This window comes from Aspergillus viridinutans (assembly GCF_018404265.1).
Source record: "Aspergillus viridinutans IFM 47045 DNA, scaffold_1, whole genome shotgun sequence".
Classification (NCBI taxonomy): domain Eukaryota; kingdom Fungi; phylum Ascomycota; class Eurotiomycetes; order Eurotiales; family Aspergillaceae; genus Aspergillus; species Aspergillus viridinutans.
The window spans coordinates 2,715,632-2,741,707 of NW_025091217.1; the positions used below are offsets into that span (position 1 = coordinate 2,715,632).

The window sequence follows — 26,076 nt, forward strand, 5'->3', positions numbered from 1 at the left end:
AAGCCCCGTCACGAGGTGGTGAATCCGAAAGGAAGATGGGGGCGGAAGGAGGAGAGGAGAAGAGGAGAGGGGAGGAGAGGGAAAGGAGATAAGTAGCGGATATCAGGCAGTGGTAGAGAAGGATAGGGTGCAGATTATTTTCCCAGTAGTTAGTCCGGTCGTGACAATCACAGAAAAGGGCAGAGCAGAGCAAAAAGCACAGACTACTAGGACTGGGCCACAAGAAGAAAACATTCAGTGGTTAAAGTTGGGTTTGCTTTTCATGAATTTTGTGCCCGCCCCGCGACTATCGCAATCGCAGCTAATCAGAATGCTCGCTACCTCGCGCGGTCAGAGAATTTTCTCCCGAATTACTTCCATGGTTCCTAGACTACTAAATGCTTCACATTCTCTATATCTCAAATTATAAAAGATCTTATTGTATGGAGCAGACTGAGTGCGTTGTTGTTTTATGCTCTCCCCTAATCAGATTTATTAAAGTATCGGGTGGTTGTTTTGTTTTCATCCTTCCGTGGTCATCATCTCGTGGAGGTATTTGTTTACCAATATCATGCAATTCGTTCTACTCTAGCGTAATGAGGAGAAGCAAAGACGATGATCCCTTCTAAGTATGCTACATGTACAAAGACGCCGCAAAGATGACATCGCGCTTGATCAGCTCCTGCGCCTGTTGCATCTTCGTGTATAACGTCGGATCTCCAACCAGCTTGGCCGCGTTCTTCACTTCTCGACAGGTCTCATCTAGTCGAGTAATCGTCCGAACAATGGTACCTTCCATCACATCTGTCAAGTCTGTGATGCGGTTGAAGGACATGCCCTTGGCCCATTCGTAAACTACCTCTGCCAGACCAAAGCGGGGCTGGCTGGCGAAGTCGTTGCTGTCTTCGCTAGACTGGATGACCTGGTATTGGATTTGGAGGTCGTTCACCTTCTCCGAGATCCGAATAATCGACTCCTTGCCCTTTTCTAGACGAGGGGTCAAAGTAGGAACGTTCTCTGTCTTCTCCTGGAAGACAAATGCGGACAAGAGCGCAACAATCTCTTCAGGCTCGTATTCGGCCAGGACATTCTCGAGAATCAACTCCGTCAGTACCAGTTCATCAGCCGAGTGAATCTGTCCATAAATATTAGCACTACACTTCCAGCCTCACGGAAGATTGGATGACTCACCTCACATGCGACTTTGCCCTTCAGTTGAACTCGGGATTGCTCATCAATGAACCCTAGGTCTCTTAGCACTTGGATGCGCTGCTCGTAGTCCGGTAGTAGTTGCAGGTTCTGGTCCGACATGAGCTGTTTTAGCTGGGAGATATTTTCCTTCACCTGCCATCCATCGTGTTGCATCTCAAACTGCCCGAAGTTAGTAACAATGTAGTTTACGAGGAACCGGTTATAAAGGCGATGGCAACTCACGTGCTTCAAGAAAGACGGGCACTGTAAGCAACGGCAAGATTGAGTGATAGCTGCCTGTGCTTGCCGTTTTTCTAGTACGTCTCGCACTTGTAGCTCTTTGATCCGAGCCCAGTCCATCTCATCCCAGACAGGACTTGCCCAGGAAGCGCAAAGTTTCGAAAGCTCCTTGTCCGCGAATTTGATTGCCTCTGCGTTTTTCGAATTAGCTTCTGCTACAGTGATGGGCACAAAGTCCAAACCAAACCTTTCTTGATATTCAGGTACCATGTTGGACCACCCACTTTCACCATCGTGTTGGTAACACACTCTAGGTCTGAAAGAGGAATCTTGCAAACTTTCAGCGTCATGTCGGCAGCACGAGTCGGCAAAGGTTGTAGCAAAGGTCGGAATCTTGGAAGGAAGGGCAAAATGTCGCTTGGATGGCGTCTGTGGCTCAATTTGCCAATCTCAAGGACCTGTATACTAGGAGTGGCACCTCCTCCAACACCTTCTCTAACAATGATACCTGCAGTTCGGAAACCATCCTACAAAAATATTTAGTCAATGCGAGCACAGAAGGTAATAACATCCACCGTCCGACAAACCTTTCGATAGACAACAAGTCGCTTTGGCATGAAGAGACGCTTCCCGACAGGAGAGGCAAGTAGACCAACGTGAAGTTCGCTCGTTAGCTTCTCATACTCGATAGCTGCATCATGGCAGGCCACCAGGTCAATGTCGCAGATATCGCAAGGCTCTCGTTTGATCTTCGCCAGACTTGCTTCAGAAAGCTGGACCTGTTTCTCATGCTCCGGCAGTAGAGCCTGGGTGGCATTCTCACTGAAGCTTCGCTTGATCATCTCTTCGATCTTCAGAGCTTCCACACGCAAGAGGTTCAAAATCATATTGTAAGTGAGTCTGAACTGAGACCGGAGTTTTGTCGGGTCACCAAGGATCATCTTCCTCAAAGCACCCGCAGGGGGTGCCTCGTCTCTACCAGCGCTCACAATGATGACGTATCCAACAGTGTCAAGACCTCTCCGTCCAGCACGTCCTGCCATCTGAGTATACTCGCCTGGCAAGAGATCTCTGAAGCCTCTGCCGTCGTGCTTTCGGAATCCGGAGAAAACGACCGTTCGTGTGGGCAGATTGAGACCCATTGCAAAAGTCTCGGTAGCGAAAAGAATCTTGACCAACGATTTTGCGAACAAAATTTCCACAATTTCTTTCATGATTGGCAGAAGTCCACCGTGATGAACAGCGATACCTCTGCTTAGCAACTCCCGCAACCGAAGAATTTGTGGCAGCGTTCTATCTTCTGGCTTGAGTCGGGTCAGGGACATTTCGATGAACATGTGAATCAAACTCTTCTCGGAAGCATTGCAGAAATCTTGATTGGAGAGTGAGTCGGCATTCTCTTCACACCTCTTTTTCGAGAAAACAAAGATGCAGCCTGGAAGCAAGTTCTCTTTTCGGAGGTGCCCCACAAGTTGTACCCAGATTGTCTTATCCTGAGCAGCCGTTGTTCGTCCTCCACCTCGGCCCGTACGAGCGATATTGCCAGTACCCCTGTTAGCTGGCTGGCCTCTGCCGCGAGGAGCACCGCCCCGCTGAGCGTTTCCACGAGGAGCCCCTCTACCAGCAGGCTGCCCACGTCCTCTGCCTTGCTGTCCTCCGCGCTGTGCTTGAGACTGAGCTTGAGCTTCGGCGGCCTTTTGTGCTTTGATTTTGTCTCTGCCGGAAATGATATTGTCTGCTTCTTTCCAGCCAGTCTCGAGAAAACGCTTGTTCGAGTCGACAATCTTGTACTTGTCTTTGCCTGCCCAGAGATAATGCTCTAGTGGGACTGGACGTTTGGCGGTGGAGATGACATAGATATCCTTCTTCTTCGTACGACCGACCCAGGAGGCAAATTCATAGGTATTGGGGACTGTAGCAGAGAGCAGGATGAGAGTGACATGCTCCGGAAGCATGATGATGACTTCCTCCCAAACAACACCTCGCTCGAGATCATTCACATAGTGCACCTCGTCAAAGATCACAAATTCGACATCTCTGATCAGATCTGCACCTCGGTAGAGCATACTCCGCAAGATCTCGGTAGTCATGATCAGGCAGCTGGCCTCCGGGTTGATTTGAACATCTCCGGTGAGAATACCAACGTCATCAAACTCAGTTCTGAAGTCTCTGAACTTTTGATTGCTCAGAGCCTTGATAGGAGACGTGTAGACCGCCTTGGTCATATGCTTCGAGGCCAGAGCGATAGCGTATTCTGCAACAACAGTTTTACCGGCTGAGGTATGAGCCGCGACGAAGACGGAATCGCCATTCTCGAGATGGTACACTGCTTCCTTCTGGAAGGTATCCAGTTCGAATGGCCACTCGCGAGCCATGTCAGGCACGAGTTCATGGAAGTTAGGGATATGTTTATTGACATCCACAACGTGAGCCCACTCTTTGCCACCCTGCCTTTGCTTGACACCGCCGAGTAACGGTGCTCGAGGCTCCAAGGCTGGGAACTCCACGGGGAGGAGAGAATCGATATCCTCCTCGCCACTCAATTCATCATCCTCGCCAATCTTCACCCCACCTTCAACGTCCGAGACGGCGTCTTCATCTCGCTCCACGTAAAGATCACTTTCCTCTTGCTGGAGGGCATGCTTAACTTCCTCGTCACCTTCCGCTCCTTCCTTGGTCTTGGCCGCTTCGAATTGCAACCCGCGGGAGAAGCCCGGGGCTATTTCCAAGAGGCCACCCTCGGCTCCAAAATTGATAATACGGTCGAGACCGGACCGTTTGCCACCAGTCCTTGAGCGTTCCGCAGCCTGTGCTTCAGATTCCATTTCAGCAATAGCCTCAACACCATCAAGACCTCCCGGCGCAAATGGGAAAAATCCTGCCGCGCCTCTCACGAAGTCCGCACGACCCGCGGGCCTGCGCAGTAGAGACGTCGAGTTTTTGGCGTTGGCTGCTGCAGCGGGGACCGTGACTTCATGGTAACCAGTGACTCGACCCTCCAGACCTTCCCGGGTAAACCGAACAACAGTCCGTGTTTGGGTGGGAGCAATCTCGTAGAGGTCCGTATAGTCAGTCGGGACATCCCATCGCCTGCGAGGATCGTTAGTAATAATACAAGCCAGGCGTAGGTTGCCAGTACAAACTTTTGAAGGCGGTTGAGCCATTCTGGGCTGAATCGTGGTGATGGTGTCAAAAACTCTCTCTCCAATTCAACTTTGAGATCCGAGGCACTCTGTCGTGGCCGCTGTCGAGGACCACGGTGTCTGTAGGTTCCATTTTCCCCTTCAGCAAGCTGAGCATCGAAGGCGGACCCGCTCAAATTCTCGGAGTTGATGTTCAGGTCGGCCAAGATGGAGGCCACCGTTTCCGCCATTGGGAGGAGCGGTGCAGAGAGATGTCAGAACTATAAAGACCCTGCCTGGTCTCCCTGGGATTCAGTGCGACGTTTGCTTGATTTGAGGGATGTTCGATCTGGAGACACAGATAGTGCAACGACCCTCCACTCCAGATTCACAGTCACGTGGCCTGCTAGTGAATACTTTGACAACAGTCTATGTGGGGAGGGAAAATGATTAACACAGAGAAGACGGCTCTAAGCCGCTAATATTCATAAACGAGTGAGGAGATTAGAAGCCAGCAACTGTACGGAGTACGAGTAGGTGTGTCTCATGAAATGGCGGCGATGAATGGCAGTAACACTAAAGCGAGTCCACACACAACTTTCGCTGACGTCGTGGTGGGGACTGCGCTGCATAGTAATCCTCGTTCCTTGTCTAATGCTAGGTACTTTGTTAATTGCTATCAAGCAGTTGGGATGCTGTGTCTCTCTGCTTTCGAGGTCTCTACCGCACTGTTTATAATTCCACGTATCGTAGTAATTTATTATTAATGGACTTGAGAAGAACCTTCTGCCACACCATATATCCAGCAGCTATTCCTGCATACAAAAATGACCATGTACAGTCGCCGTGAACGCCATGCATAGATGCATCATGCAGCATGCCAACGGAACCATTCATGCAAAATTCAAAGTGTCACACACATGCATACTCAAGTCAGGATGCAAAGACGAATGTCTCAAAATGTGACAAGCAACCTGTGGTATATTCGAAGCCGTCTGATGGGCTCTCCTCGGTCGCTGTACTGCACGGTAAGAATGGACAACCCTGAGCCTATCCTCTTCAGTATGTAACGAGGCCAGGAAGACGGGAAGGAGATCGACAGAAGTTTGAAGTAAGACGAAGGAGATGAAGAAGAATCATGATGAAAAGGACGAGGAATTGCGTCGTCGACGAGGTGTTTCCTCCCCATCATATCAATAGTAAAGCATCAAATGTGAATGACGGAGCCCCGGTTTCTGAAGATGCTACGCTCATCGATACGACATAATGGGGAATGTCTTTCGGTCAGCAGTATTGATCTGGAATTCGAAAATGCCATCTACTGTGGCAATATATCTGTTCAAGTCAGTTTTCCTACTTGAGCTTGGAACAAAGGCCAGGGCCGGGTCTTACAGTGTCCTTCCGTCAGCGCCGAAACCCAGTCCAGCTGTGCTACCTGACTCCTGATCTCTAGCTCCGGGCCCTAGACTCCTGTCTGGTAGTTCGTTCAAGACACTCCTGATCCATCTAGGAGAGCGTGTCTGTTCAAAACCCAAGAGCTGTTGCCGGTATCGTTGTTCGCGTTGACTGTTTCTGTGTTGCGCCTCGTTGATAATTTGTCGTTGCCTTCGAAGCCGCTCTGCCGCGACATTAGTCCTCAATTCTGAAGTTGACAGTCGTCCCAAGTCATGCCGACTATCGGATGCCGTGAGTCGCGAAGCGCCAGAACGATCAATGGTGGCAGACGGGCGAGTTAGAGGTTCATGGGCTCGAGTCTCCGAGCCTTCTTCACTATTAGAGCTGCTCGGGCCATCGGTATTGGGGTCTGCAGCATGCAAGCGGTCAAGAAATGTGGCGGACTGAAGTTCTGAGGGTGAAGCTGTCCAGCTCAGAGTGAGACTTGGCTGCGGTCCAACATTGGCCCCAGTTCCGATAACTGTCCTATTACCCTCGGGATATCCCTGTGGAGGAGTGACAGAGTTGTCGCGCCCTGCATTCAAGTTCCGGCCGGAAATTCCTGTATGGCCAAGGTAGTTTTCCCGGAAAGTGTCAATAAGAGCGTCACTTCGGTGTGGTGGCGAGGTAGGACGGGACGGTCGATGAGTTCCTTCTGTGGAAGCTTGAAACTGTGAGCGAGGCACAGGGTGCGGTTGGGCATTGACTCTAGCTCGCCGTTCAGTCAGACCTTCTTCTAACCTCGATGTCCAACGTGCTGTATTTAAGAATTCCACAATCAGCCTCTCTCTCTGTGTGAGGTCCTGTATCACGCTCTCACGCAAAGGAGAATTATCCGCCCCATTTTCCCGCTCATTCGAAGTACGCTCGATCGAATCGAGGATAGCACGGTGGGGTGCATCCGTTCCAAGCCGAGATTCAGCGAGAACACGACCGTCAAGGTCAGATTCGAGTTCTTCAGAGTCATCTAATATCGGCTCTGTATATACTTCTTGCAAGTCGGGGTCGTTCATATCCAGATTTAGAATCTGTCTGCGTATGAAAGCCTGGCGAATATCCGCAACCCCCGCTCGTCCTTTGTCTTCAAGCCACACCAGGAGGTCCCAAGGCTCAGGTGCAAAAGTCATGCATCGCACAGCACCACCGTTACAGCATGGCCTTGATGAGTTGAAATTGCATATTATCGCATTCTTACCGTCGGGCTCGCCTGCTGTGTCTCGAACTGTGGCCACATCGAACACTGTAATAACTCCCGACTGTGAACCGATAGCGCACAGTCGACTGAATGGAGAGAATGCAACAGTGAAGCAGCAACCATCATCAAAGCGCGTGCCAATATCCATCTCTATGCAACGGATAAGATCCCAATCCCATGCAGGAAGCTTCTCACCGTTGTCTGTCAGAACCGTTGTCTCCAAATCACATGTAACATCGTAGAAATATGCACGAGTCTCATCTCCAACCGCAGCGAGCAGAGTGGAGTCCGGTGACATAATAGCATAATTCATGCATGCTTGGTGATGAAGGACCTTGAGGACTTTCGATCGAGTAAGAGAATAGATAGTAACGGTCTTGTCATTATTACTGCCGCACATTCAGCACCAACTATCGGACCGGAAGCCATCTATGGTGGAAATACCTTAGGATCATAACGTCCTCATCGCCGAATCCCTTGTCGGCCCCGGGCAACCGGTGAACAGTCACCGAGTTCACAATGCTGCCCCCAAACTTGTGCAACTGTACCTCGGGCATATGCGGTCTTGAAGCCTGCTGAGTCGACTCAGACTCTCCCCGAGACGGCCAAGGAGGGGAAAGCCTTGTTGGAGGTTCCAGGCCGATAGGTAAGGCACTATCGACATCTGAGGACGGAAAAATTGATGCATCGCCACGCGCGGCCTGATCAGCGATCCGTACAAAGGCACACTCTCCATTATCGGAGCCCCCGACACCTATCCAACCATAACCCGCGGTAAGACATTTCGGTTCAAACGGTATGACCGCTATAGTCTCTCGCTTTTGCGACGAAATGTGAATCGAATATATCACCCTGTCAGCGACTAAGTAGATTTTGTCCGGGTCGGCGGTACTGATATAGTTGCGAAGTTGTTGGTGGCTACGGTAGTGTTAGCATGACCCATTCATGCGACGAACTCGCCAGTGTAGCAGAGTGACAGACAAGTTGGGTATTTTGAAAGGGAAAAATCGGCGTTTTGTTGCAAGGATCAGTGACTCAGTTGAGAGATGTCTAATAAAACAACAATGTTAGCCATGTGAAGCTGAAACAAGCCAACACTAAAGGCAGGTTTGGACCAACGATAGAGCAGAATCCGTAGTCATGATGGTATTGTCAAGATCACGCTGACATTGTTGGAGCGGGACTGTGGTAGACGCCGCGGCTGCCGAGCGGGCTGCAGATAGAAGACGAAGAAGATGACGGCGATGAATATGATAGAGGTAGTGTTGTAAGTGGCGATGGACAAAATTGCGAAGGTGCCTTCTGCCTGTGAGGTACCCTACAACCTGGTAGTAGCACCACCCGAACCAAAGGTAGTTGTGATCAGAATCGGAGGATAATTGCTGCTGTTACTACTGCGACTATCTAGGTATTGGATCATCGTCAACCATAAAATCAGCTAGGGTAAGGTAGATAGGAGGTATAGGTAAGGTAAGGGTGTAGTAGTATGATGGTGTGACTGAGAGTGACGACTTGGGAATGGTCGAGGCCTGGGGTTGTGATCACTGGCCCGGAGCTGATGACGTAAGTCTTGTCACAGACAAATCCGGGGGGAACCTTCAGCGAATAATGCGGCTGGCCGAGATTCCATTCCATTTCCATCTCATTACCATCTTGCCGAGTCTCCGAGTCTCCGGAACCGGATTAGTCGGTATATTGCCGATAGTAGATGCATCCAGCACGTTGAGGAAAGGTTGATGGAGCTATAATCTGCTCGCAGGCCGGTGGACACTGGATTCTCTCTTCTCGCTGGCGAAGTGCCAAGATCGCGTGATGAGTATTGTGCATTTGCTGTGGTGTAACCAGTTGTCATTTATTGAATGATTTATCTTGCGCCTAGTTACAGAGGTACTCCCTAAACATCAAGGCAGTCTTCTGAACTTATCAGCAGATAAATATGCACTCTGCAGTTACTGAAGAGAGCTAGTCATCATGCTGGGACCCGGAATGCTAGCAAGATCTCTGAGCCACGTGACATCAATTGGGAAAGATCAGAGACAATTTGGCAAGCCCCTGTATCAGGACGGACAATGCTGACTGACGAATTGCACTCTCGGAATGGCATATAAGCAGTTGTAGATCATGGGACAATTGGATGGAATTCCGTCCTCTCAACGCCGGCTTCGGAGTACGGCGTATATGAACTTCAGATTTGCCACAAGTACTCTAAAATTTGATCCTCTACCAGACAATACAGGATTTCTCAGTTGATTCCCGGTCCTTTTCTGTATACCACTACTACGGGGTATAGGATACAGACATTCCGTAGGGCTGATATTGGCAGTATACCTACAGTCCTCTGAAGCAGCGAAACAGTGAAAGATCTACCGCGTGGTGTTGTCTTCTCCTTTGTAGTATATACAAGTAAGTTCATTACAACAACATATCAATATAGATATCATCTATACTAGGCTGTTGCAAGGTTCATTCATGTGAATGGTATAGAACTGCCCTTCTTCTAGGCAAACCAGCGCCATAGACTAGAGCGACATCAGCATTAAAATGTAGCTCAAGCCCTACATTCTGACCATATAATGCCTTCCCATGGCCAGTCGTCCTCCTACACTACTTGATCACTGAGAAGATATAGCATGTAAAATATTCAAGTATTAAAAATTTTACCTTCCAGCCGGGCTCGGTGCCTTTACAGTAGGTACCTTACCAAGAATTTTACTTAGATGGCCAGCTCTCACAGCTGTTGATTGGCCCGGCTTCGAGGCGGTCTAAGGCTAACTCGGCTATCATTGGGTGGCCAGCTATGTTGCCGTGATTCTACCAATTTCGACGACGGGCCGAAGCTCTCCGTGCAATTTCTACTACTACCCGCCCATTCTCCCTTCTTCCTTTTGAAGTCTCTTTTTCCCCAGACATTAAAAAAGTCATCTATCTCCTTTCCTCCTCTCATCCTCCGTACCTTTCCCTATTTCTCTTCCTCCATCTCGTTCTCCCTTCGATTGAATCGGACCGGAGTTATCGCTAGTACCTTCTTTTTTAGTTTCTGTATTATCTACTTTTTAATCAAGTCACGATGATGCCATCTCGTCTCGTCCGCGCTGTATGTTCATCCTCTTCCGAAACACATCGCAAGCTCGATCTTCTGGACTAACCGTTGATTCCCTCTTTCAGTTGCCGCGTACTGCCCGCACCCCTGCTTTCAGAGTTCCCGGCGCCTCTTTCCGGAGATGGAACTCCACCGAGGGTGAGAAGGTTAAGGGCCAGGTCATTGGTATCGATCTGGGTATGTTATTTCGGCAGTGTTCATACTCGAGGTTTTCCTTCTAACAGCGTTCCTAGGTACTACAAACTCGGCCGTCGCCATTATGGAGGGCAAGACCCCCAAGATCATTGAGAACGCAGAAGGTACGTTGTTAGAGAAAAAATTTTTCATCCGTCATCTGATTGGATGCATGAATCCAATGCTTCGTCCGCGATTCTGGTTTGTGGCAGTTTAGCTGACTTTTTATGAAAAGGTGCTAGAACAACACCCTCCGTTGTTGCTTTCGCCCAGGATGGTGAGCGTCTGGTCGGTATTGCTGCCAAGCGTCAGGCGGTTGTCAACCCTGAGAACACTTTGTTCGCCACCAAGCGTCTCATCGGTCGCAAGTTCACCGATCCCGAGGTCCAGCGTGACATCAAGGAGGTGCCCTACAAGATCGTTCAGCACACCAACGGCGATGCCTGGGTTGAGGCCCGTGGTCAGAAGTACTCGCCATCTCAGATTGGTGGTTTCGTCCTCCAGAAGATGAAGGAGACTGCTGAGAACTACCTCAGCAAGCCCGTCAAGAACGCTGTCGTCACTGTCCCTGCTTATTTCAACGACTCTCAGCGTCAGGCTACCAAGGACGCTGGTCAGATCGCTGGTCTGAACGTTCTCCGTGTTGTTAACGAACCCACCGCTGCTGCCCTTGCCTACGGTCTGGAGAAGGAGGCCGACCGTGTTGTCGCCGTCTATGATCTGGGTGGTGGTACTTTCGATATCTCCGTTCTGGAGATCCAGAAGGGTGTGTTCGAGGTCAAGTCCACCAACGGTGACACCCACCTTGGTGGTGAGGACTTTGATATCCACCTGGTTCGCCACATTGTCCAGCAGTTTAAGAAGGATTCTGGCCTTGATCTCTCAGGCGACCGCATGGCTATCCAGCGTATCCGTGAGGCCGCTGAGAAGGCTAAGATCGAACTGTCTTCTTCCCTGCAAACCGAGATCAACCTGCCCTTCATCACTGCCGATGCTAGCGGCGCTAAGCACATCAACCTCAAGATGACTCGCTCTCAGCTTGAGTCCCTCGTCGACCCCCTGATCAACCGCACCATTGATCCCGTCCGCAAGGCTCTCAAGGATGCCAACCTTCAGGCTAGCGATATTCAGGATATCATCCTGGTTGGTGGTATGACTCGTATGCCCAAGGTTGCCGAGTCCGTCAAGTCCATGTTCGGTCGTGACCCTGCCAAGTCTGTCAACCCTGATGAGGCTGTCGCCATCGGTGCTGCTATCCAGGGTGCTGTCCTGGCTGGTGAGGTTACTGATGTTTTGCTGCTCGATGTCACTCCCCTTTCCCTCGGTATTGAGACTCTCGGCGGTGTCTTCACTCGTCTGATCAACCGCAATACCACCATCCCCACCAAGAAGTCCCAGACCTTCTCTACCGCCGCTGATTTCCAGACTGCTGTCGAGATCAAGGTGTTCCAGGGTGAGCGTGAGCTTGTCAAGGACAACAAGCTGCTTGGAAACTTCCAGCTTGTTGGCATCCCTCCCGCCCACCGTGGTGTTCCCCAGATCGAGGTCACCTTCGACATTGATGCCGATTCAATTGTCCACGTTGCCGCCAAGGACAAGTCCACCGGCAAGGACCAGTCCATCACCATTGCCTCCGGCTCCGGTCTCTCCGATTCTGAGATCCAGTCGATGGTTGAGGATGCTGAGAAGTACGGTGAGCAGGACAAGGAGCGCAAGGCTGCCATTGAGGCTGCCAACCGTGCCGACAGCGTCTTGAACGACACCGAGAAGGCTCTCAAGGAGTTCGAGGACCGTCTTGACAAGGCTGAGGCCGAGCAGATCCGCGAGAAGATCGCCACTCTGCGTGAGTTCGTTGCCAAGAACCAGTCTGGTGAGGGCACCGCCACTGCTGAGGAGCTCAAGCAGAAGACCGATGAGCTCCAGACTGCCAGCTTGACCCTCTTTGACAAGATGCACAAGGCTCAGTCTGAGCAGCAGCAGCAGTCTCAGGGCCAGCAGGGTGAGAACAAGTCCTAAGTGTACTACTAACTATAACCGAGCGACATATTCAAAAAGTTCATGGGTGATCTTTTGCGATTGTTTCTCCATCAACTTCCTCTCTTCATCACTGTCTTAACACGTGTATGACATGTATACATATTGATAGCTTTCATGTTTCCTTTTACCATTTTCATGTACTCTTCTTCCTCTCGGTGTATCGGTGTTTACATTCCCTTTTCTGCCTTCATACCTCTTGGGTCGGGTGAGCATACTTGAGATTTCATTTTCATGGGGGCAGTTCTTTGGAAAGGTTTAAAGGATTGCCTGAAGTGTAACTTAATGACATGACGGCCGGGCACCACAAAACGGAAGTGGTGGGCTTGTCTTTCAGGAGCATACAATATGAAAATTCTCCTCTCTCTTCGAATATTTAGAGATGATGAACCTTTCAAATAAGTCGCTTTCTTAATCTGGCTACATCTCGGTTCGTCGGACGGCCAGTATTATTGTCCTTTGCCTGCCCTTTTTTTAATCTTCCAACCGAAGGATCGCACTCTGGCCTCTTAGACTTGCGGGTCGATGGCCATGATGTGTAGACATCCTTGAGCCTCGAATAGAGGCTTGGAAGATGTAGATTACTACGGTGTTTTGAAGGGAATTGAGCTATGGGTCAAGCATGCAATACGTGGTACCGTTCAGTTTGCCTAATTATGATGTGACAAAATGTAGAATTAGAGCTTGCATGGCCTCGATCAATCGACGATCTGCCAAAATTACTTTGCCTTTGTTGACACAGCTATGGAAGGTCTATGTCGCCTTTAAATTAAGTGGTATGGCTATTGATTGGAACCGAGGTCAGCTATGAGCCTATGACATCTTGATGGATGGGAAGTAGATAGGTCTATCAATTATTATTATTGTCTAGCGTTAAAATCCTTTGACAGCTTCTTGGGCTGTCCTTTTTTGTTGATTTAATTCTCACGCTAAACTAGTACAAAATCTGCAAATTAGCCTGTGGAGACATTGGTAATTACAATAGTCATGTGATAAGAATAATTAATAAAAAGGGAAAATAGGAGTGAAATGCAGCATCTATGTGGATAGCCATGCGGTCGTTGCAGAGATCAAAGCCAGAACCCTTATTAAATGGACGACTTGGACAGGATTTCCAGTTATTATTGACTTACTAAATTGACTGCTAGGTGCCAAATGCCATTATTGTCATAATTGACGGTCAGTGGTCCCTCAACACTAGTTTCATTCCTTGCATCCCACCGACTTTTGATCCATCGATAGAGTTGTGGCAAGAAAGGGTCGAGGAGGAATGTCGGATCATTCCAACATGTATTCAGGCAATGTTTAATCCTCATTTCCTAGTAATTCTGTAGGCTTGCACTCCTGGGGAGAACCCAACTGAGACAATCCCCCGGACTCCAAACAGAAGGAAGCAAAGGGGGAAAGGGCTTGTACTTTCGTGACTTGGGCCATTATTGATTCAAACTTGATTATTTACAATTTGAGTGGATCACCACTGGACAGCATAGGATACGTTTACACTTTACAGAGTCCGAGTGATCTACAGGCTCTCTTTGTCCATTCGTATACGATACGGAGTGTATCTAGCTGATATACAAAGACAATATAGGGAGCGCCCAAGTCAATCAAGGGCGGGAGCGCGACCATAATCGTCGAGTCATGTCGTCAATTGTAGTCATACTGATAGCATAATGACAGTATTAGTTCGATTTCTATAAAAATGGTGTCCACTGTCAGGGCCTGGATTTTCTCATATCGGATTCCCACAGCTTTAGCTAATCTCCACTAGGAGACTTGCAGAGTTGCAGTAGCAATGCAAAAGAATAAACAAATCAACTACTCGACCGCTATACATTTTGTAGGGTGAGGAATTCCGTCCGTCGATACTGATTGCTTTTGACTCGGCTCAAGTGTCCTGGATGCTTCGCACAGTATGATTATATTGAAGCATAATAGCGGATAGACCTCGCGTCCAATAAATGCAATTTAGCTTTTCATTGGGGAGTCATTACATAGTCATTGTTTGTAGTATTATTATGCAAACCCTGTCATCTTTATTAAAAAGATGGATGGGGAAAAAATGATGGACTCACGGGGGATTGAACCCCGGACCTCTCGCAATTATGGTCTGAAGACCTGCATTTATGAATGCAAAGCGAGCGCTACTACCACTGAGCTACAAGCCCATTTTGATGAAATTTCTCATTATATTGTTACGTACTCGATGTCCATCCTCTTATTGACTGGACCAATGCATCAGGAGTTGATGATCCAGAGCAGCCAGTAAGGCATTATATATGGAATATGGAAACAGGATAAATACTAGGGGAATCAAATTAAGAATAAGAAAAGGAGTTGAAAGGTTAGCCATGTGTTACTAATCCGAAGTTTTACTGTACGAGTACTGTTGTCGATCAGTTGTCAATAATAATAAGAATGATATTGTATCGATTTATTCGACTTTCTGGCTCCCCCCCCACTTGGTCATAATTACATTATGGTGATTTAGAAGGCTCACCCCCCTGAGAAACATGGAACGAAGACGCTTTTAATTTCTCTTCATAATGACCATGATCAATTTCAAATGAATTTGATTTCTCATGGATGGCTCTGGTGACCTCGCCAGTGTTCGAGCTTCCTTGGCAGTTTGGTTCCTCTTATGCTTGGGGGTTCGGCACAAGAAAATCAAAGACATTTTGATGCATTATTGTACCTCTCTTGACAGACTATGGAGATCAGCTGGGACTTGTTCCAGCTTCTATGGCATTCTATCTGCCCAGCTCCTTTGATTGTGTGACATACAAAGTAGATCGCCCGATGCCCATTGGCTGTTATCCACTATAAATAAATTAAGTGGAGGGTTATTTTCTTCATACCCTTTTTCCATTTTCTTCGCCCTTCAGGAAAACGAAAAAAGCAATGAAAGGAGACACCATCGAGTGAGAGATGTACATCTAGTCTACTTGATCACAAGCATTCCCGAAGATAAGAGTATTACCATTTATTATCCTCATCGAGTCGACCAGTAATAATAATGTCATGATGTCAAGAATGTGTAGAGAAATAATCAATGTTGTTATTGTGTTGGAATCCTGGTCTTGAAACTTCTGATACATGTCAAACTTTAGCCATAGCTCAGTCCTTGATTTCCCTCTATTTTGATTTGGGGATGTCTATCTATCCCGTGAGTAATGATTTTTACGTCCTGGGATAGTTTGTTGTACTTATGGTAGTTGGTCAAGGCACTGATTAATTCTTTTCTCTTCTTCACTGTTTTAATTCTGGAAGTCATCGTCACCGCCAAATGTGAGTAGCCAGTCTTGATCCAGAAAAAAGGCCCCGTACATTTAGTCCTAATATTTTATGGATTGTGTTTGTCACTAGTGTGACAGTACGGAGCAGTGGTCTTGTTTTTAAAGGGAACCCTGATTCAATCTATGCAATAATAATTGATTGCACTACGCCTGATTTGTAGGCCGTCCTAGTAAATCCAGTCAATCCACCCACTCTGTTTGGCTTCTGGTACTACTTTCATGCATCTAAACAAGTTCAATTGACCTCAGATACACTTTATCAGAAGTCAGAATGGAAAATAAGAGCTTACTCATGATCAAGAACTTGGCTTTCAATGTCCATCTTAAGGTGAATATCCACAATACTTACTCTCCTTGTATTATTATACTGCTGCATCTGCATCTGATACTGGAGCTCACTAACTTTAGTGCTGTTGCAAGTCCCTGCCTTGACCCATGGATTTGTTTGTTTTCTGATGACCACGAAAGTCAAAACTGGGTTTGCTCTACAAAACTACTAGTATCTTAGTCTACTCCGTACTAGTCTAGCGTTTAGCTGATGAGAGCTGTCCAAATTAATTTGCATCTACTCCGTAGTCTATTACTTAGTCTATTTTATTTATTTTTTTTACGCTTCATTTTACCCTTACCCTGCCTATCGCAAAGAGATTAAGTATTTTCCTCATCTAGATTGTTTAACATTTAATCTCAACTTACCTGTCTAGGAGTAGACTACTAGTTACATACTTCAATTAGTATCGAAACTCAATCCTTGTTTTCATATCAGTCCAACCACCAGAAATCCCTTGCGTCAACCGTTACCACTTGTATTCATCTACTCCAGAATAGTCACCCTAGCGGGCGTCAATCAACAACAACTGGGGGGTCCACGGGAAATTTCCAATGGTCTAGAAAGCAGAAAAACGGGCAAAGTGCAGCTAAGACAGCCACACTAGCAGTTTGTTTTTCTTCTTTTCTGCTTTTTTGGCTTTTTGTGACTCTATTGGTGAGCTTGGATTGTACTACTTCGATCTCGCTGCAAACCCACCCTGCAAGTGTAGGTAAGTCTTGATTTTTCAGTCCTGTATTTTCCTTATTTCCCTCCAATCTCCAGTGTCCATTGCCTCTCTATAATTCTTCTCTGTTCTTTCATACCTTTCATACTTTTCTTGCCCTCCTTCAAAGTACTCGCTCATATAATCGTCTAACACTCTGTTTACATTTTATCTAATTGATAATACTTGCATCTCTCTGTTCTCGTCTTTATTTGTCTCCATCTACGCATCCCCTTCTTTGCGAGGCGGTTTAATTCTCGTCGCGACTACAAAGCCAGCCCACAACTGACTGCATGCTCTTCGATACAGAGGAGAGATTCAAGTAGACTTGAACATTAGTAAAGTCTGAAACCTCATTCATCATGACGGTGGCCGCACCGCCTCCAGTGCCTCCTCCTGTTCACGAGCATGGCATCAATGGCCTTCCTGGCCATGCTGTGAACATGAGTCTGCCGCGATTCCACCCAATCGCAATGAATCCAAACCAACCTATCCCTTCAGAACATGCCATGCAGAATCACCACCATCATTACTACCGGCCGTTTCCCCCTCCGCCGCCTATGCAGGAGCCTGGTCCGTCTGGCCCTCCAGGCCCTCCCGGTCCCTCTGGTCACCCTCCCTCTATAGACCATATTGAAGCTCGGTTGAGGCAATTAGAACAGGAGGAGGCTGCACGAATGGCGGCCCGTAGTCAACTACTGGCGATTCGGAAACGGGAAGATGAGGAGTTTCGTAGGATGACTGAGCATGCTGAACTCGAAGAAGAGGTATGATATGCATTGTGATGTCGTGGACCTTCAGTGACATAAACCGCTGATTCTCTTCTCCAGGAGCTTCGTAGACAAAGAAAACGTCTAAAGAGAGAGTCTATGGGACTAGGGTATAATGCAACTATTGACTCGCCGCCCCTGCGGCCCACGCCACCTCGTCGCTTGTCAGAAACGAATGCAGCCACGACCCTTGCGTTCTTTAAGCAACAGAGCCCCCCCGAGCCACGTCCTATTCCGCAACAACCACCGGCGGTGCAAGCGCCCCCACCTCACCATCCTCCACCACAACATACACATATCCAGCATGACCCGTCAGCGACCAATGCCATCAGGCGGAAACAGAAATACACTATTAAGAATGTAGAGGCTTGGGGGGAACGCCATGGACGTCCCGCAGCACATGATCCTTCCGGACGAGCGTTGTGGAAGCGGCCATCCGACGGCAGCTTGGTCTATCTGACATGCCCGGTTCAGGGCTGCGGCAAAGCTGATTTTGTGACCCTTCACGGCTTCATGTGCCATCTGACGAAGAAGCACAAGGACCGCAGCCTGGGGAGCCAGTCTAGGGCGTTGGAAGTCTGCGGTGTGGTCTTTGACCCCAATGCTCCTCTCCCGCCTGTCTCTTCAGTGAATCGTGCCTCGACTGAGGAGAGCCGTGTGGAGTCTGCCCCGGCGGATCCGGACAACTACTCCAACGACATGGAGTATTCGTCTGCTTCTGATGAAGAAGGCCGGGAGCGGTGTCCTGTGAAGTCCGAGCCGACAGAGCGACCTCTGCCCACCCCGGCAGCGTCTCTACCCACACCCGAAGAACCCACAACACTTCAGAAACCGAATGGCTTCACGAAACAATCTATCTCCTCGATCATTGATCGAGATCCTACCGCTGAGCAACGAGAAAGCTTGAGTTCTGTGGTTCCTCACACCTCTCCACGAATGTCGCCAGTTGTATAGGGCTTAATAATCCAGCAAAGAGAGAATTGATTCCTAATGGTACCATTGAATGAATACACAGAGCTGAAGAAACTACACGCAGCGCGCAGACCTAGCTTTATATCCCTTGTGGCTAACGGTCTCATGAGCTAGCGGCGGAACCAGGCATTGTAAACTAATTATGGGACTAGGACATTGGAAATAAATAGTCATAGGCCTAGCTGGTATATGCCTGCATGTCTATTTGTTAGTATGTTAGTTTGAGATCCTGATAATAATAGGCCTTGAGGAAACTCTTAAGTTCATTTTAGGAATTGGTGCAATCTACTTGTATGTCTATGAATATGTATAGTTGTGATAGCCTGTATATTGCCTTGAGTGAGGACTCCTATTACCGTGGTAAGTTACCTCCTCTTGTTGTGACTTCGCAGCTAACATTGGAAAACCTATCACTAGGACACCGCCGCCTCCCGCGGGCACTCCTGGGGCTCAATGGGACGATCCATCCACTCGCCATCTGGGAGTCTCTCTGCCTCCGCGGGAGCTATATACAACTTACAAGAACAAAGGACGTCCGTCTCAGAATCCTTACAACCACGCTCCCCTTCTCGAGGCCTTCTTTATCCATGTCTGTGCTGCAGTGTTGCGCCTAGCTCTCTTTATGTTGGCCTTTATTCATGAAGGCCCATCTGCAACGCTTCATTTACGATGCAAGATGAATGGTTTAGAACTAAATATTGACAGTTTCAACACCCCCAGGTAAGGCGTAGGCGCTGTGACGATAAGGGCAGTTTCTCCCTCTCTCCCTTCTCTCTTCTCCTCCTCCTTGATAACCTCGTCAACTTCTTCCTGGTTGTGCATTAGTTTCCTCTTTGCGGACAGCAACCTCAACCCATCAAAGCAATGAAGGGGGGATAGTACAGTTGCCTTTATTAGTCAGGTAACTAAACTGCTGAAGTGGTGCCTGACCCTAGGGCCTCAAACCTAATTGCCAATGACGTTATAGCGCATCTTCCACTTAAGGTACTCTATCCTCTTCCTCTCGTCATCTTGACTCGTTAACTGTCATGACAACATCAAGTATTGACTTCCCCATTAGAATATTTCTGTCCACAGGCGGTCGCCGTAATGGAGCTTTTCTCACCTAATCTGAGACGCCAGGAAGATTGTGATGCCCCTGCCACGCCATGATGTCTTGTGCACGCGCGCGGAATGTGTGGTTTTACAATGGTTTAACCCATGAACTCCTTGGTGGTGTGCAACAAAACGGATCAATCACGAATGAAAACTTTTTCGAAATGCTCACAAGCATATTACTCATTGTTGACACACCAATCACTATTTATTCAAGAGCCACTGGCCAGCCAATCCTGCTGAATGACGAACCCTTACAAAAAGGACACTATGATATCTTTTGTGCTGGAGGTAAGTACAGAGCAGAGTTTATTGCAAACATCCAGGTGATCAATGTGGTAAAGCAGAGCCTGGCAGCCACGGCCAACATATTGGCGATGTGATGGACTATAAGAACGTACAAATGCCACAGCGAATCTGAATCTAGCTAACATATTAGGTGACATCAAACTCACTGATGAGACACCCGTGCTCCGGACATGCTCCCGTAGCCAAAGTGGTCAAGAGACCTCTTTCACGGCTGGAGTGCGGGCTCGTGACAGAAGATGTGTCTTGTCTGGACTTGTAAACGTGGCACCCGATCTTGATGACTGGACTGGATTTGAAGCAGCCCATATCTTTCCTTTGGAGAAGGAAGATATCTGGAACGAAGAAAATTTTAGCCGCTGGATTACAAAGGCCACAACGGGATATAGCACGCCTATTAACTCAATTCAGAATGGCATATTGCTTACTGCTGCGATGCATGATGCTTTTCTTAAGTATCTAGTTTCTGTGAACCCCGATGTGAGTGATTTTACTGCTTGGCGAGCTATTAACCTCTTACTCATCTGCCTTTAGGATGCCTACAAAATCATTTACTTTGGTTATGACCACTTTGATGTCGACGGCAGAGCGTTGGATCCTGTATGCCGAAAGGAAAATGATCCCAACCGTGTTGCAGACGAATTGCTCCGCTGGCACTTTCGCCAGTCCGTCCTAGCGAATATGAAGGGGATTGGGGAACCCATCTGGGAACACGACTTCCCCCCAGGCACAGATATGATCAAAGAGATCGTCCAGGGGCCAAAGCCAGCAGAGCGCATGGAACTGGAGCTCTGTTCCCGGCTTCGAGGTTTCCGGGGATGTCAGCACTGATCGTGCATGCCGAGACCCATCCCAACCATGTTGCAAAGGAATTGCTCCGCTGGCACTTTCGCCAGTCTGCCCTAGCAAACATGAAGGCGGCGGGCGAGCCGATTTGGGAGACTGATTATCGTCCTGGCACAGATGTGATGAAAGAGATTGTCCAGGACCTTAGTCCAGCCCAGCGCATGGAACTAGTGTTATTTTCCCGCCTTCAACGATTCCAAGTGGACAACTCGAGATTTGTTCATTAGTGGGTTAAATCAGATTTGATTATCTGAGATATCAGCATAGGCATCCATTCGCCTGTAATCTCCTCCCTACGCATCACCTCTCAACAGTAAAAGATGCACAACGTAGCCTGTCCCCGATTTGAGCCCCTCACCCAGCGCCTCATCGCTCAGCCGCCACACGCGAAACACCCTCAGGGTCTCCTGCAGCCACGCCTCGAAGACATCCGGAGACCGCTGCTGCTGCGCAATAATGCAGATCGTCGAGGGCCGGCTCGCTCGTCGCCCGGCCGTATGAACCGGCCTTAAGCGACAGAAATCCGCGCACGTGCGCACAAACGGAGCAACAAGCGCCTCGTTGTAGATACAATCGCACGATATGAGGACATCGAACCCTTTATCGTCCCCTTCCTCGTCGTCATGGTCATCGTTCCCAGAGAGCCCGATACTATACTTCAACGACGCCGGAACATCCAGTTCCCAATCCAGCGCGGCAAAGGTGATATTGGATGACCCTGGCCCGTCTTGCTTGCGCGCCGGTTTCTGCTGTCCCGCCGCCCGCTTCTTTCCTTTGCTCTTGGGCTGGGGCTTTGTGGTGTTTGGCGTCGCTGTGGTCGTGTTGTTTTCGAGGTTCTCACGGAAAAGTCGGTGGACGTATTCCTGGTCTGTTGCTACGTAGTGCCGTATCGATGGGCCGAGAGCGAGCGATATCAGGCCTGAGATGCCGCAACCGAGCTCAACGACTGTCGAGGACGAGGTCAGGAGAGAGTGTTTCCAGAGAGGGTTTGACTGAGCGTCTGAGATCCATTCTGCGAAGGCGGGGGTGATTTTCCATAGGACTGGGATGGGTTAGCTGATTGGTTTCGGAGAGCGGGATCTGATGGAGGGGGTGATTCACCTGCGCCTGTTGTTCCTCCTGCTCGAGACGAGGAGAGGAGGGTGGGAGATTGGCTGATCGAGTAGTCTTGACCGTGGATGGTCACGTCGACGGTTGTCGCGCGGGAGTCGACGAAGCCTAGGTTCGCGGAGGGGATGTCTCTTGAGAATAGGAGGAAGGATTCTGGAGGTGATTAATTTTTGATTTCCTTTCTTTTTTCTTTATCTTTTTTCTTCTCTACTATGGCTCATGGCTCAGCTACAAGTACATACCCTCTTCGGCATCTTCCACCTCCTCGCCAATAGACGAGAGAAAATGATTCAGAACCTCTGTCTGATCCATACTACCTTGCTGAGTTTTACCTCTGTGCGAGTAGTTCAGTCACAGTCTAGGCATAAAGTCTAGGCATAAAGCTCCTGCGGATAAGCTTCGAGGATTGAGCTCCGAGCTGTTCTCTAGCGAGCTACCTACGCATAATTAGTCGCTGTTGTGTCAAGGATAAACGGCGTAGCGCCATGTACCCTGTAAATCAGAATTTTCTCTTGTCTCAGAGCTTGTGACTTCTGAAGATGCACACTCCGAGGGGAATGATCGGGAACAAAGATTGATTACCAGTTTTCAAAGCTATGAAGCTATCCAGAAAGAAGAACAACTGATTGGTCGAATCTCTAAAAATTCTGGTCTGGGGTTAAAAGAGCTTCAGGTCACGGGACCAGCGCTGTGGCAGGCAGCGTGACCAGTCGTCATCTGTTCAGTCGATGCGAACCTTGGTCCAGGAACGAATGAAAAAGTGTACAAGAGTCTCTACCAAGTCTCCAAGTTGCCTAGGTTGCCTACTGCCTAGACTTATGGCTTAGAGGTCGACCATGATTTGAGTCTGTCATTGTGTTGGGCAAAAGTCCCAACAAAAGGAGAGCGATCGTCGGAACTGAGCTTTCCCCGTCGACAGGTCGCTTCCATATACTGCGACGGACAAGACATCTGAGCAGACGTGAGACAACGAGGAAACTAGAGCACTTGATGCTTGTCGTGAAGTAAATTAATTATCCACAGGTTAATCTCAATCCATGATCAGAAGCGATCTGTTCGGCTGTATTGATGCTCGAACCGCGGCATAGCTCCCAGCGAACGGTTACAGTGCATGCAACTTTTGGATCTTCCCTACTTGGGCTTGCTCAATCAATATCGTGGTGCAAAATATTCAGAGTTAAAAAAAAAGGAGCTGAGTATTCAATAGAGTTCATAGAGAAAAAGCAACGTGGATCAAACCGCTTTGTTGTTGATTTTGCTTGCTGCTGTCCCTGTAGCGTCATAGTAGCCAGGGCCGCAGCTTGGGCCCCGTCAAGAAACCCCAGCCACAAACACTAGGTACCTTAGGTTCTGACTTCATCCGTAGCAACTCGCTCGCCTGCGCGGCTTCATCCTCCTATCCCCTCTCTTTCTTCCTAGGCCCAGACTTTCCCCCTCTTGGTCTTCTTGAGTGTCTGCGCTTTGTCCCTATATATTTTTGAACCCCTCTCCACTCCTCCTCGATCCTTCTCCGGCGTTCCTACCTCTCCTCTTGCATTTAACGTGAATCTCCAGTCCTGTACGTCTTGGAAAGCTTTATGACCACCCCCAATTCATCACTTACATTTCTATTTTGTCATATTGTTCTTCGAAAATATCCGTGAGATTGCGGTGATTGCAATAGCTGCTGACGGTTTCGGTCAATCAAAATAGGAGCTGTTAGTACCTTTTCTAGCCGTCCGATCCTCGTCGTACAGCTCCCCGGATCTTCGTGATCGCAGTTCAAAATGTCGAAGCGAGACATCCAGCTCCAACCCCGGATGTCCAAGAAGCCTCCATTCACAGTGGAGGCTTCTGGCTACGAGCCCGTACCGGGAGAGACCATCCCTCGTAGATTGCCACAGGCCAAAGACAACCTCATCCTGCGGCCCGCGGAGGACGTCGCAACTACCTACGATGTTTTCAGACGGTCCGCGCGCATGTTCGGTAACGCAAAGGCCGTCGGTACTCGTCGCCTTATTAAAACTCATGTGGAGAACAAGAAGGTCAAGAAGATTGTCGACGGTGTGGAGCAGGAGGTTGAGAAGCAGTGGACGTATTTTGAGATGAGCGGTTATACCTACAAGAGCTTCGTTGAATATGAACGCCTTGCGTTGGAATTGGGTTGTGGGTTGCGCAAGCTGGGGTTGGAGAAAGATAACAAGATTCACCTTTACGGTGCAACAAGGTGAGCTTTACCGGCAGTATTTATAGAGAGGAATGATCGCTGACATATATCTCTTTCAAGTGCACATTGGCTGGCCATGTCACACGGTTCGTTCACCGTTTCCTGCAGCCCCTGCGATGGGCCACTGACTAATATACTTGAATCCAAACAGGAGCTGCATCTCAATCATTGACGATCGTTACTGCATACGACACTCTTGGAGAGGAGGGACTGAAGCACTCTCTGGTCCAGACGTCGAGTCTTGCTATCTTCCTCGACCCCAGTCTTATCCGTTCTCTTACCAATGTTCTCGCCGATGTTAAGTCTATCAAGCACGTTGTCTACAACACCGACCAGGAGGTTAAGCAGGCGGATCTGGACAAGCTCAAGGCCGATTTCGACTACTTGAACATCATGAGCATTGAGGACTTGCGCAAGCTGGGAGAGGAGAACCCTTTCGACCCAGTTCCCCCGTCTCCCGAGGACCTCTGCTGCATTATGTACACCTCCGGTTCCACGGGTCCACCAAAGGGTGTGCCTCTGACGCACAAAAATGTCATCGCTGCCAGTAAGTTAGCAGATTTGAAAATATATTGGGGACCGACGGAGTTAACGCGTCTCTTCTACAGCTGCCGGTGTCAATGCGATCGTTGGCCCTTACATCGGACCCTCCGATGCCCTGCTTACCTACCTTCCCCAAGCGCACATCCTGGAGTTCATGTTTGAGAACCTTTGCTTGTTCTGGGGTGGCACAATGGGCTACGGGAACCCCCGAACTCTGTCGGATACCTCGATGCGCAACAGCAAGGGTGATATCCGCGAATTCAAGCCAACGATTCTCGTCGGTGTCCCGGCTGTCTGGGAGTCAGTGAAGAAAGGTGTGCTCAACAACTTGAACAAGGCCAGCTTCCTTGTAAGGGGCCTGTTCTGGGGCGCAATGTCCGCAAAGACCTTCCTGATGACAAATGGATTCCCGGGAGCCAGCACGGGTGCCTCCATTCTGGATGCTGTCGTGTTCCGTAAGTTGAAGGAAGCTACCGGTGGTAAACTGCGTATTGTAATGAATGGCGGTGGCCCGGTCTCTAAGGATACTCAGAGGTTCCTCTCTATGGCCATTGCCCCCATGATCAGCGGCTATGGTTTGACCGAGACCTCCGCTATGGGCGCTCTGAACGACCCTATGGCCTGGAACCCGGAAGCCCTGGGTGAAATACCCGGATGCATTGAAGTCAAGCTCGTCGATTTCCCGGATGCCGGCTACTTCACCAAGAATGATCCGCCTCAGGGAGAAATCCTCATCCGCGGTGGTAGTGTGACCACGTACTATTGGGACAATGAGGAAGAGACCAAGGCCGCCTTCACCGAGGACGGCTGGTTCAGGAGCGGTGATATTGGCGAGTTCGACAAGAACGGCCATCTGAAGATCATCGACCGCAAGAAGAACCTGGTCAAGACGCTCAATGGGGAGTACATCGCTTTGGAGAAGCTCGAGTCTGTATATCGTTCCTCGCCCGTGGTTGGCAACATCTGTGTCTACGCCGCCGAGGACCAGGACAAGCCCGTTGCCATCATTGTGCCCGTTGAGGTCGCCTTGAAGAAGATCGCCAGTGAGAATGGCATTGAGGGTGACAGCCTCGAGTCGCTGGTTCACAATGAGAAGCTGAAGTCCATTGTCCTCAAGCAGCTCCAAAGCGCTGGCAAGGCTGGCGGTCTCAAGGGTATTGAGATCATCAATGGAGTTGTGTTGTCTGATGAGGAGTGGACACCTCAGAATGTAAGTTTTATGACCCTCTTTTTCGAACTACGAGCTGACCATATACCAGGGTTACATGACTGCGGCCCAGAAGCTGCAGCGCAAGAAGATCATCAACAAGTTCAGGGCCGACATCGACCGTGCCTACGGCAAATAGTAAGACGTGGATGACTGATGAATTTGTTGCCTTTTTTTCCTCCATAATTAGTGTAGAAAATTATTTTTTATTGGTCTGTCCCT

At 48.9% G+C, this 26,076-nt stretch overlaps 7 protein-coding genes and 1 non-coding gene across 8 annotated transcripts; 4 read left to right on the forward strand and 4 right to left on the reverse strand.

Moving 5' to 3' along the window:
- Positions 1 to 613: 613 nt before the first annotated feature.
- Positions 614 to 4,783, reverse strand: Aspvir_000830 (SKI complex RNA helicase subunit SKI2; the record flags this gene model as incomplete). Its single annotated transcript, XM_043265963.1, has 6 exons — positions 614 to 1,114; positions 1,171 to 1,350; positions 1,414 to 1,601; positions 1,658 to 1,937; positions 1,998 to 4,500; positions 4,554 to 4,783. The coding sequence occupies 6 exons, from the start codon at positions 4,781 to 4,783 to the stop codon at positions 614 to 616; spliced, it is 3,882 nt and encodes a 1,293-aa protein (XP_043121898.1).
- Positions 4,784 to 5,782: 999 nt separating this feature from the next.
- Positions 5,783 to 8,303, reverse strand: Aspvir_000831 (uncharacterized protein; the record flags this gene model as incomplete). Its single annotated transcript, XM_043265964.1, has 5 exons — positions 5,783 to 5,867; positions 5,925 to 7,550; positions 7,606 to 8,079; positions 8,143 to 8,211; positions 8,281 to 8,303. The coding sequence occupies 5 exons, from the start codon at positions 8,301 to 8,303 to the stop codon at positions 5,783 to 5,785; spliced, it is 2,277 nt and encodes a 758-aa protein (XP_043121899.1).
- A 1,925-nt stretch (positions 8,304 to 10,228) lies between these two features.
- On the forward strand, positions 10,229 to 12,451 carry Aspvir_000832 (Hsp70 family protein; the record flags this gene model as incomplete). Its single annotated transcript, XM_043265965.1, has 4 exons — positions 10,229 to 10,255; positions 10,327 to 10,438; positions 10,495 to 10,560; positions 10,671 to 12,451. The coding sequence occupies 4 exons, from the start codon at positions 10,229 to 10,231 to the stop codon at positions 12,449 to 12,451; spliced, it is 1,986 nt and encodes a 661-aa protein (XP_043121900.1).
- A 2,084-nt stretch (positions 12,452 to 14,535) lies between these two features.
- Positions 14,536 to 14,637, reverse strand: Aspvir_000833. Its single transcript has one exon. It is a non-coding gene; the product is annotated as a tRNA-Ala (tRNA).
- A 2,524-nt stretch (positions 14,638 to 17,161) lies between these two features.
- Aspvir_000834 (uncharacterized protein) lies at positions 17,162 to 18,523 on the forward strand (the record flags this gene model as incomplete). The annotated part of the gene is made up of 2 exons (XM_043265966.1): positions 17,162 to 17,566; positions 17,630 to 18,523. The coding sequence occupies 2 exons, from the start codon at positions 17,162 to 17,164 to the stop codon at positions 18,521 to 18,523; spliced, it is 1,299 nt and encodes a 432-aa protein (XP_043121901.1).
- A 1,169-nt stretch (positions 18,524 to 19,692) lies between these two features.
- Positions 19,693 to 20,773, forward strand: Aspvir_000835 (HNH endonuclease signature motif containing protein; the record flags this gene model as incomplete). Its single annotated transcript, XM_043265967.1, has 3 exons — positions 19,693 to 19,927; positions 20,076 to 20,422; positions 20,477 to 20,773. The coding sequence occupies 3 exons, from the start codon at positions 19,693 to 19,695 to the stop codon at positions 20,771 to 20,773; spliced, it is 879 nt and encodes a 292-aa protein (XP_043121902.1).
- Positions 20,774 to 21,081: 308 nt separating this feature from the next.
- On the reverse strand, positions 21,082 to 22,210 carry Aspvir_000836 (S-adenosylmethionine-dependent methyltransferase; the record flags this gene model as incomplete). The annotated part of the gene is made up of 3 exons (XM_043265968.1): positions 21,082 to 21,830; positions 21,890 to 22,051; positions 22,141 to 22,210. The coding sequence occupies 3 exons, from the start codon at positions 22,208 to 22,210 to the stop codon at positions 21,082 to 21,084; spliced, it is 981 nt and encodes a 326-aa protein (XP_043121903.1).
- Positions 22,211 to 23,664: 1,454 nt separating this feature from the next.
- Positions 23,665 to 25,993, forward strand: faa4 (long-chain fatty acid-CoA ligase FAA1; the record flags this gene model as incomplete). Its single annotated transcript, XM_043265969.1, has 5 exons — positions 23,665 to 24,104; positions 24,165 to 24,190; positions 24,256 to 24,651; positions 24,713 to 25,857; positions 25,907 to 25,993. The coding sequence occupies 5 exons, from the start codon at positions 23,665 to 23,667 to the stop codon at positions 25,991 to 25,993; spliced, it is 2,094 nt and encodes a 697-aa protein (XP_043121904.1).
- Positions 25,994 to 26,076: the final 83 nt, after the last annotated feature.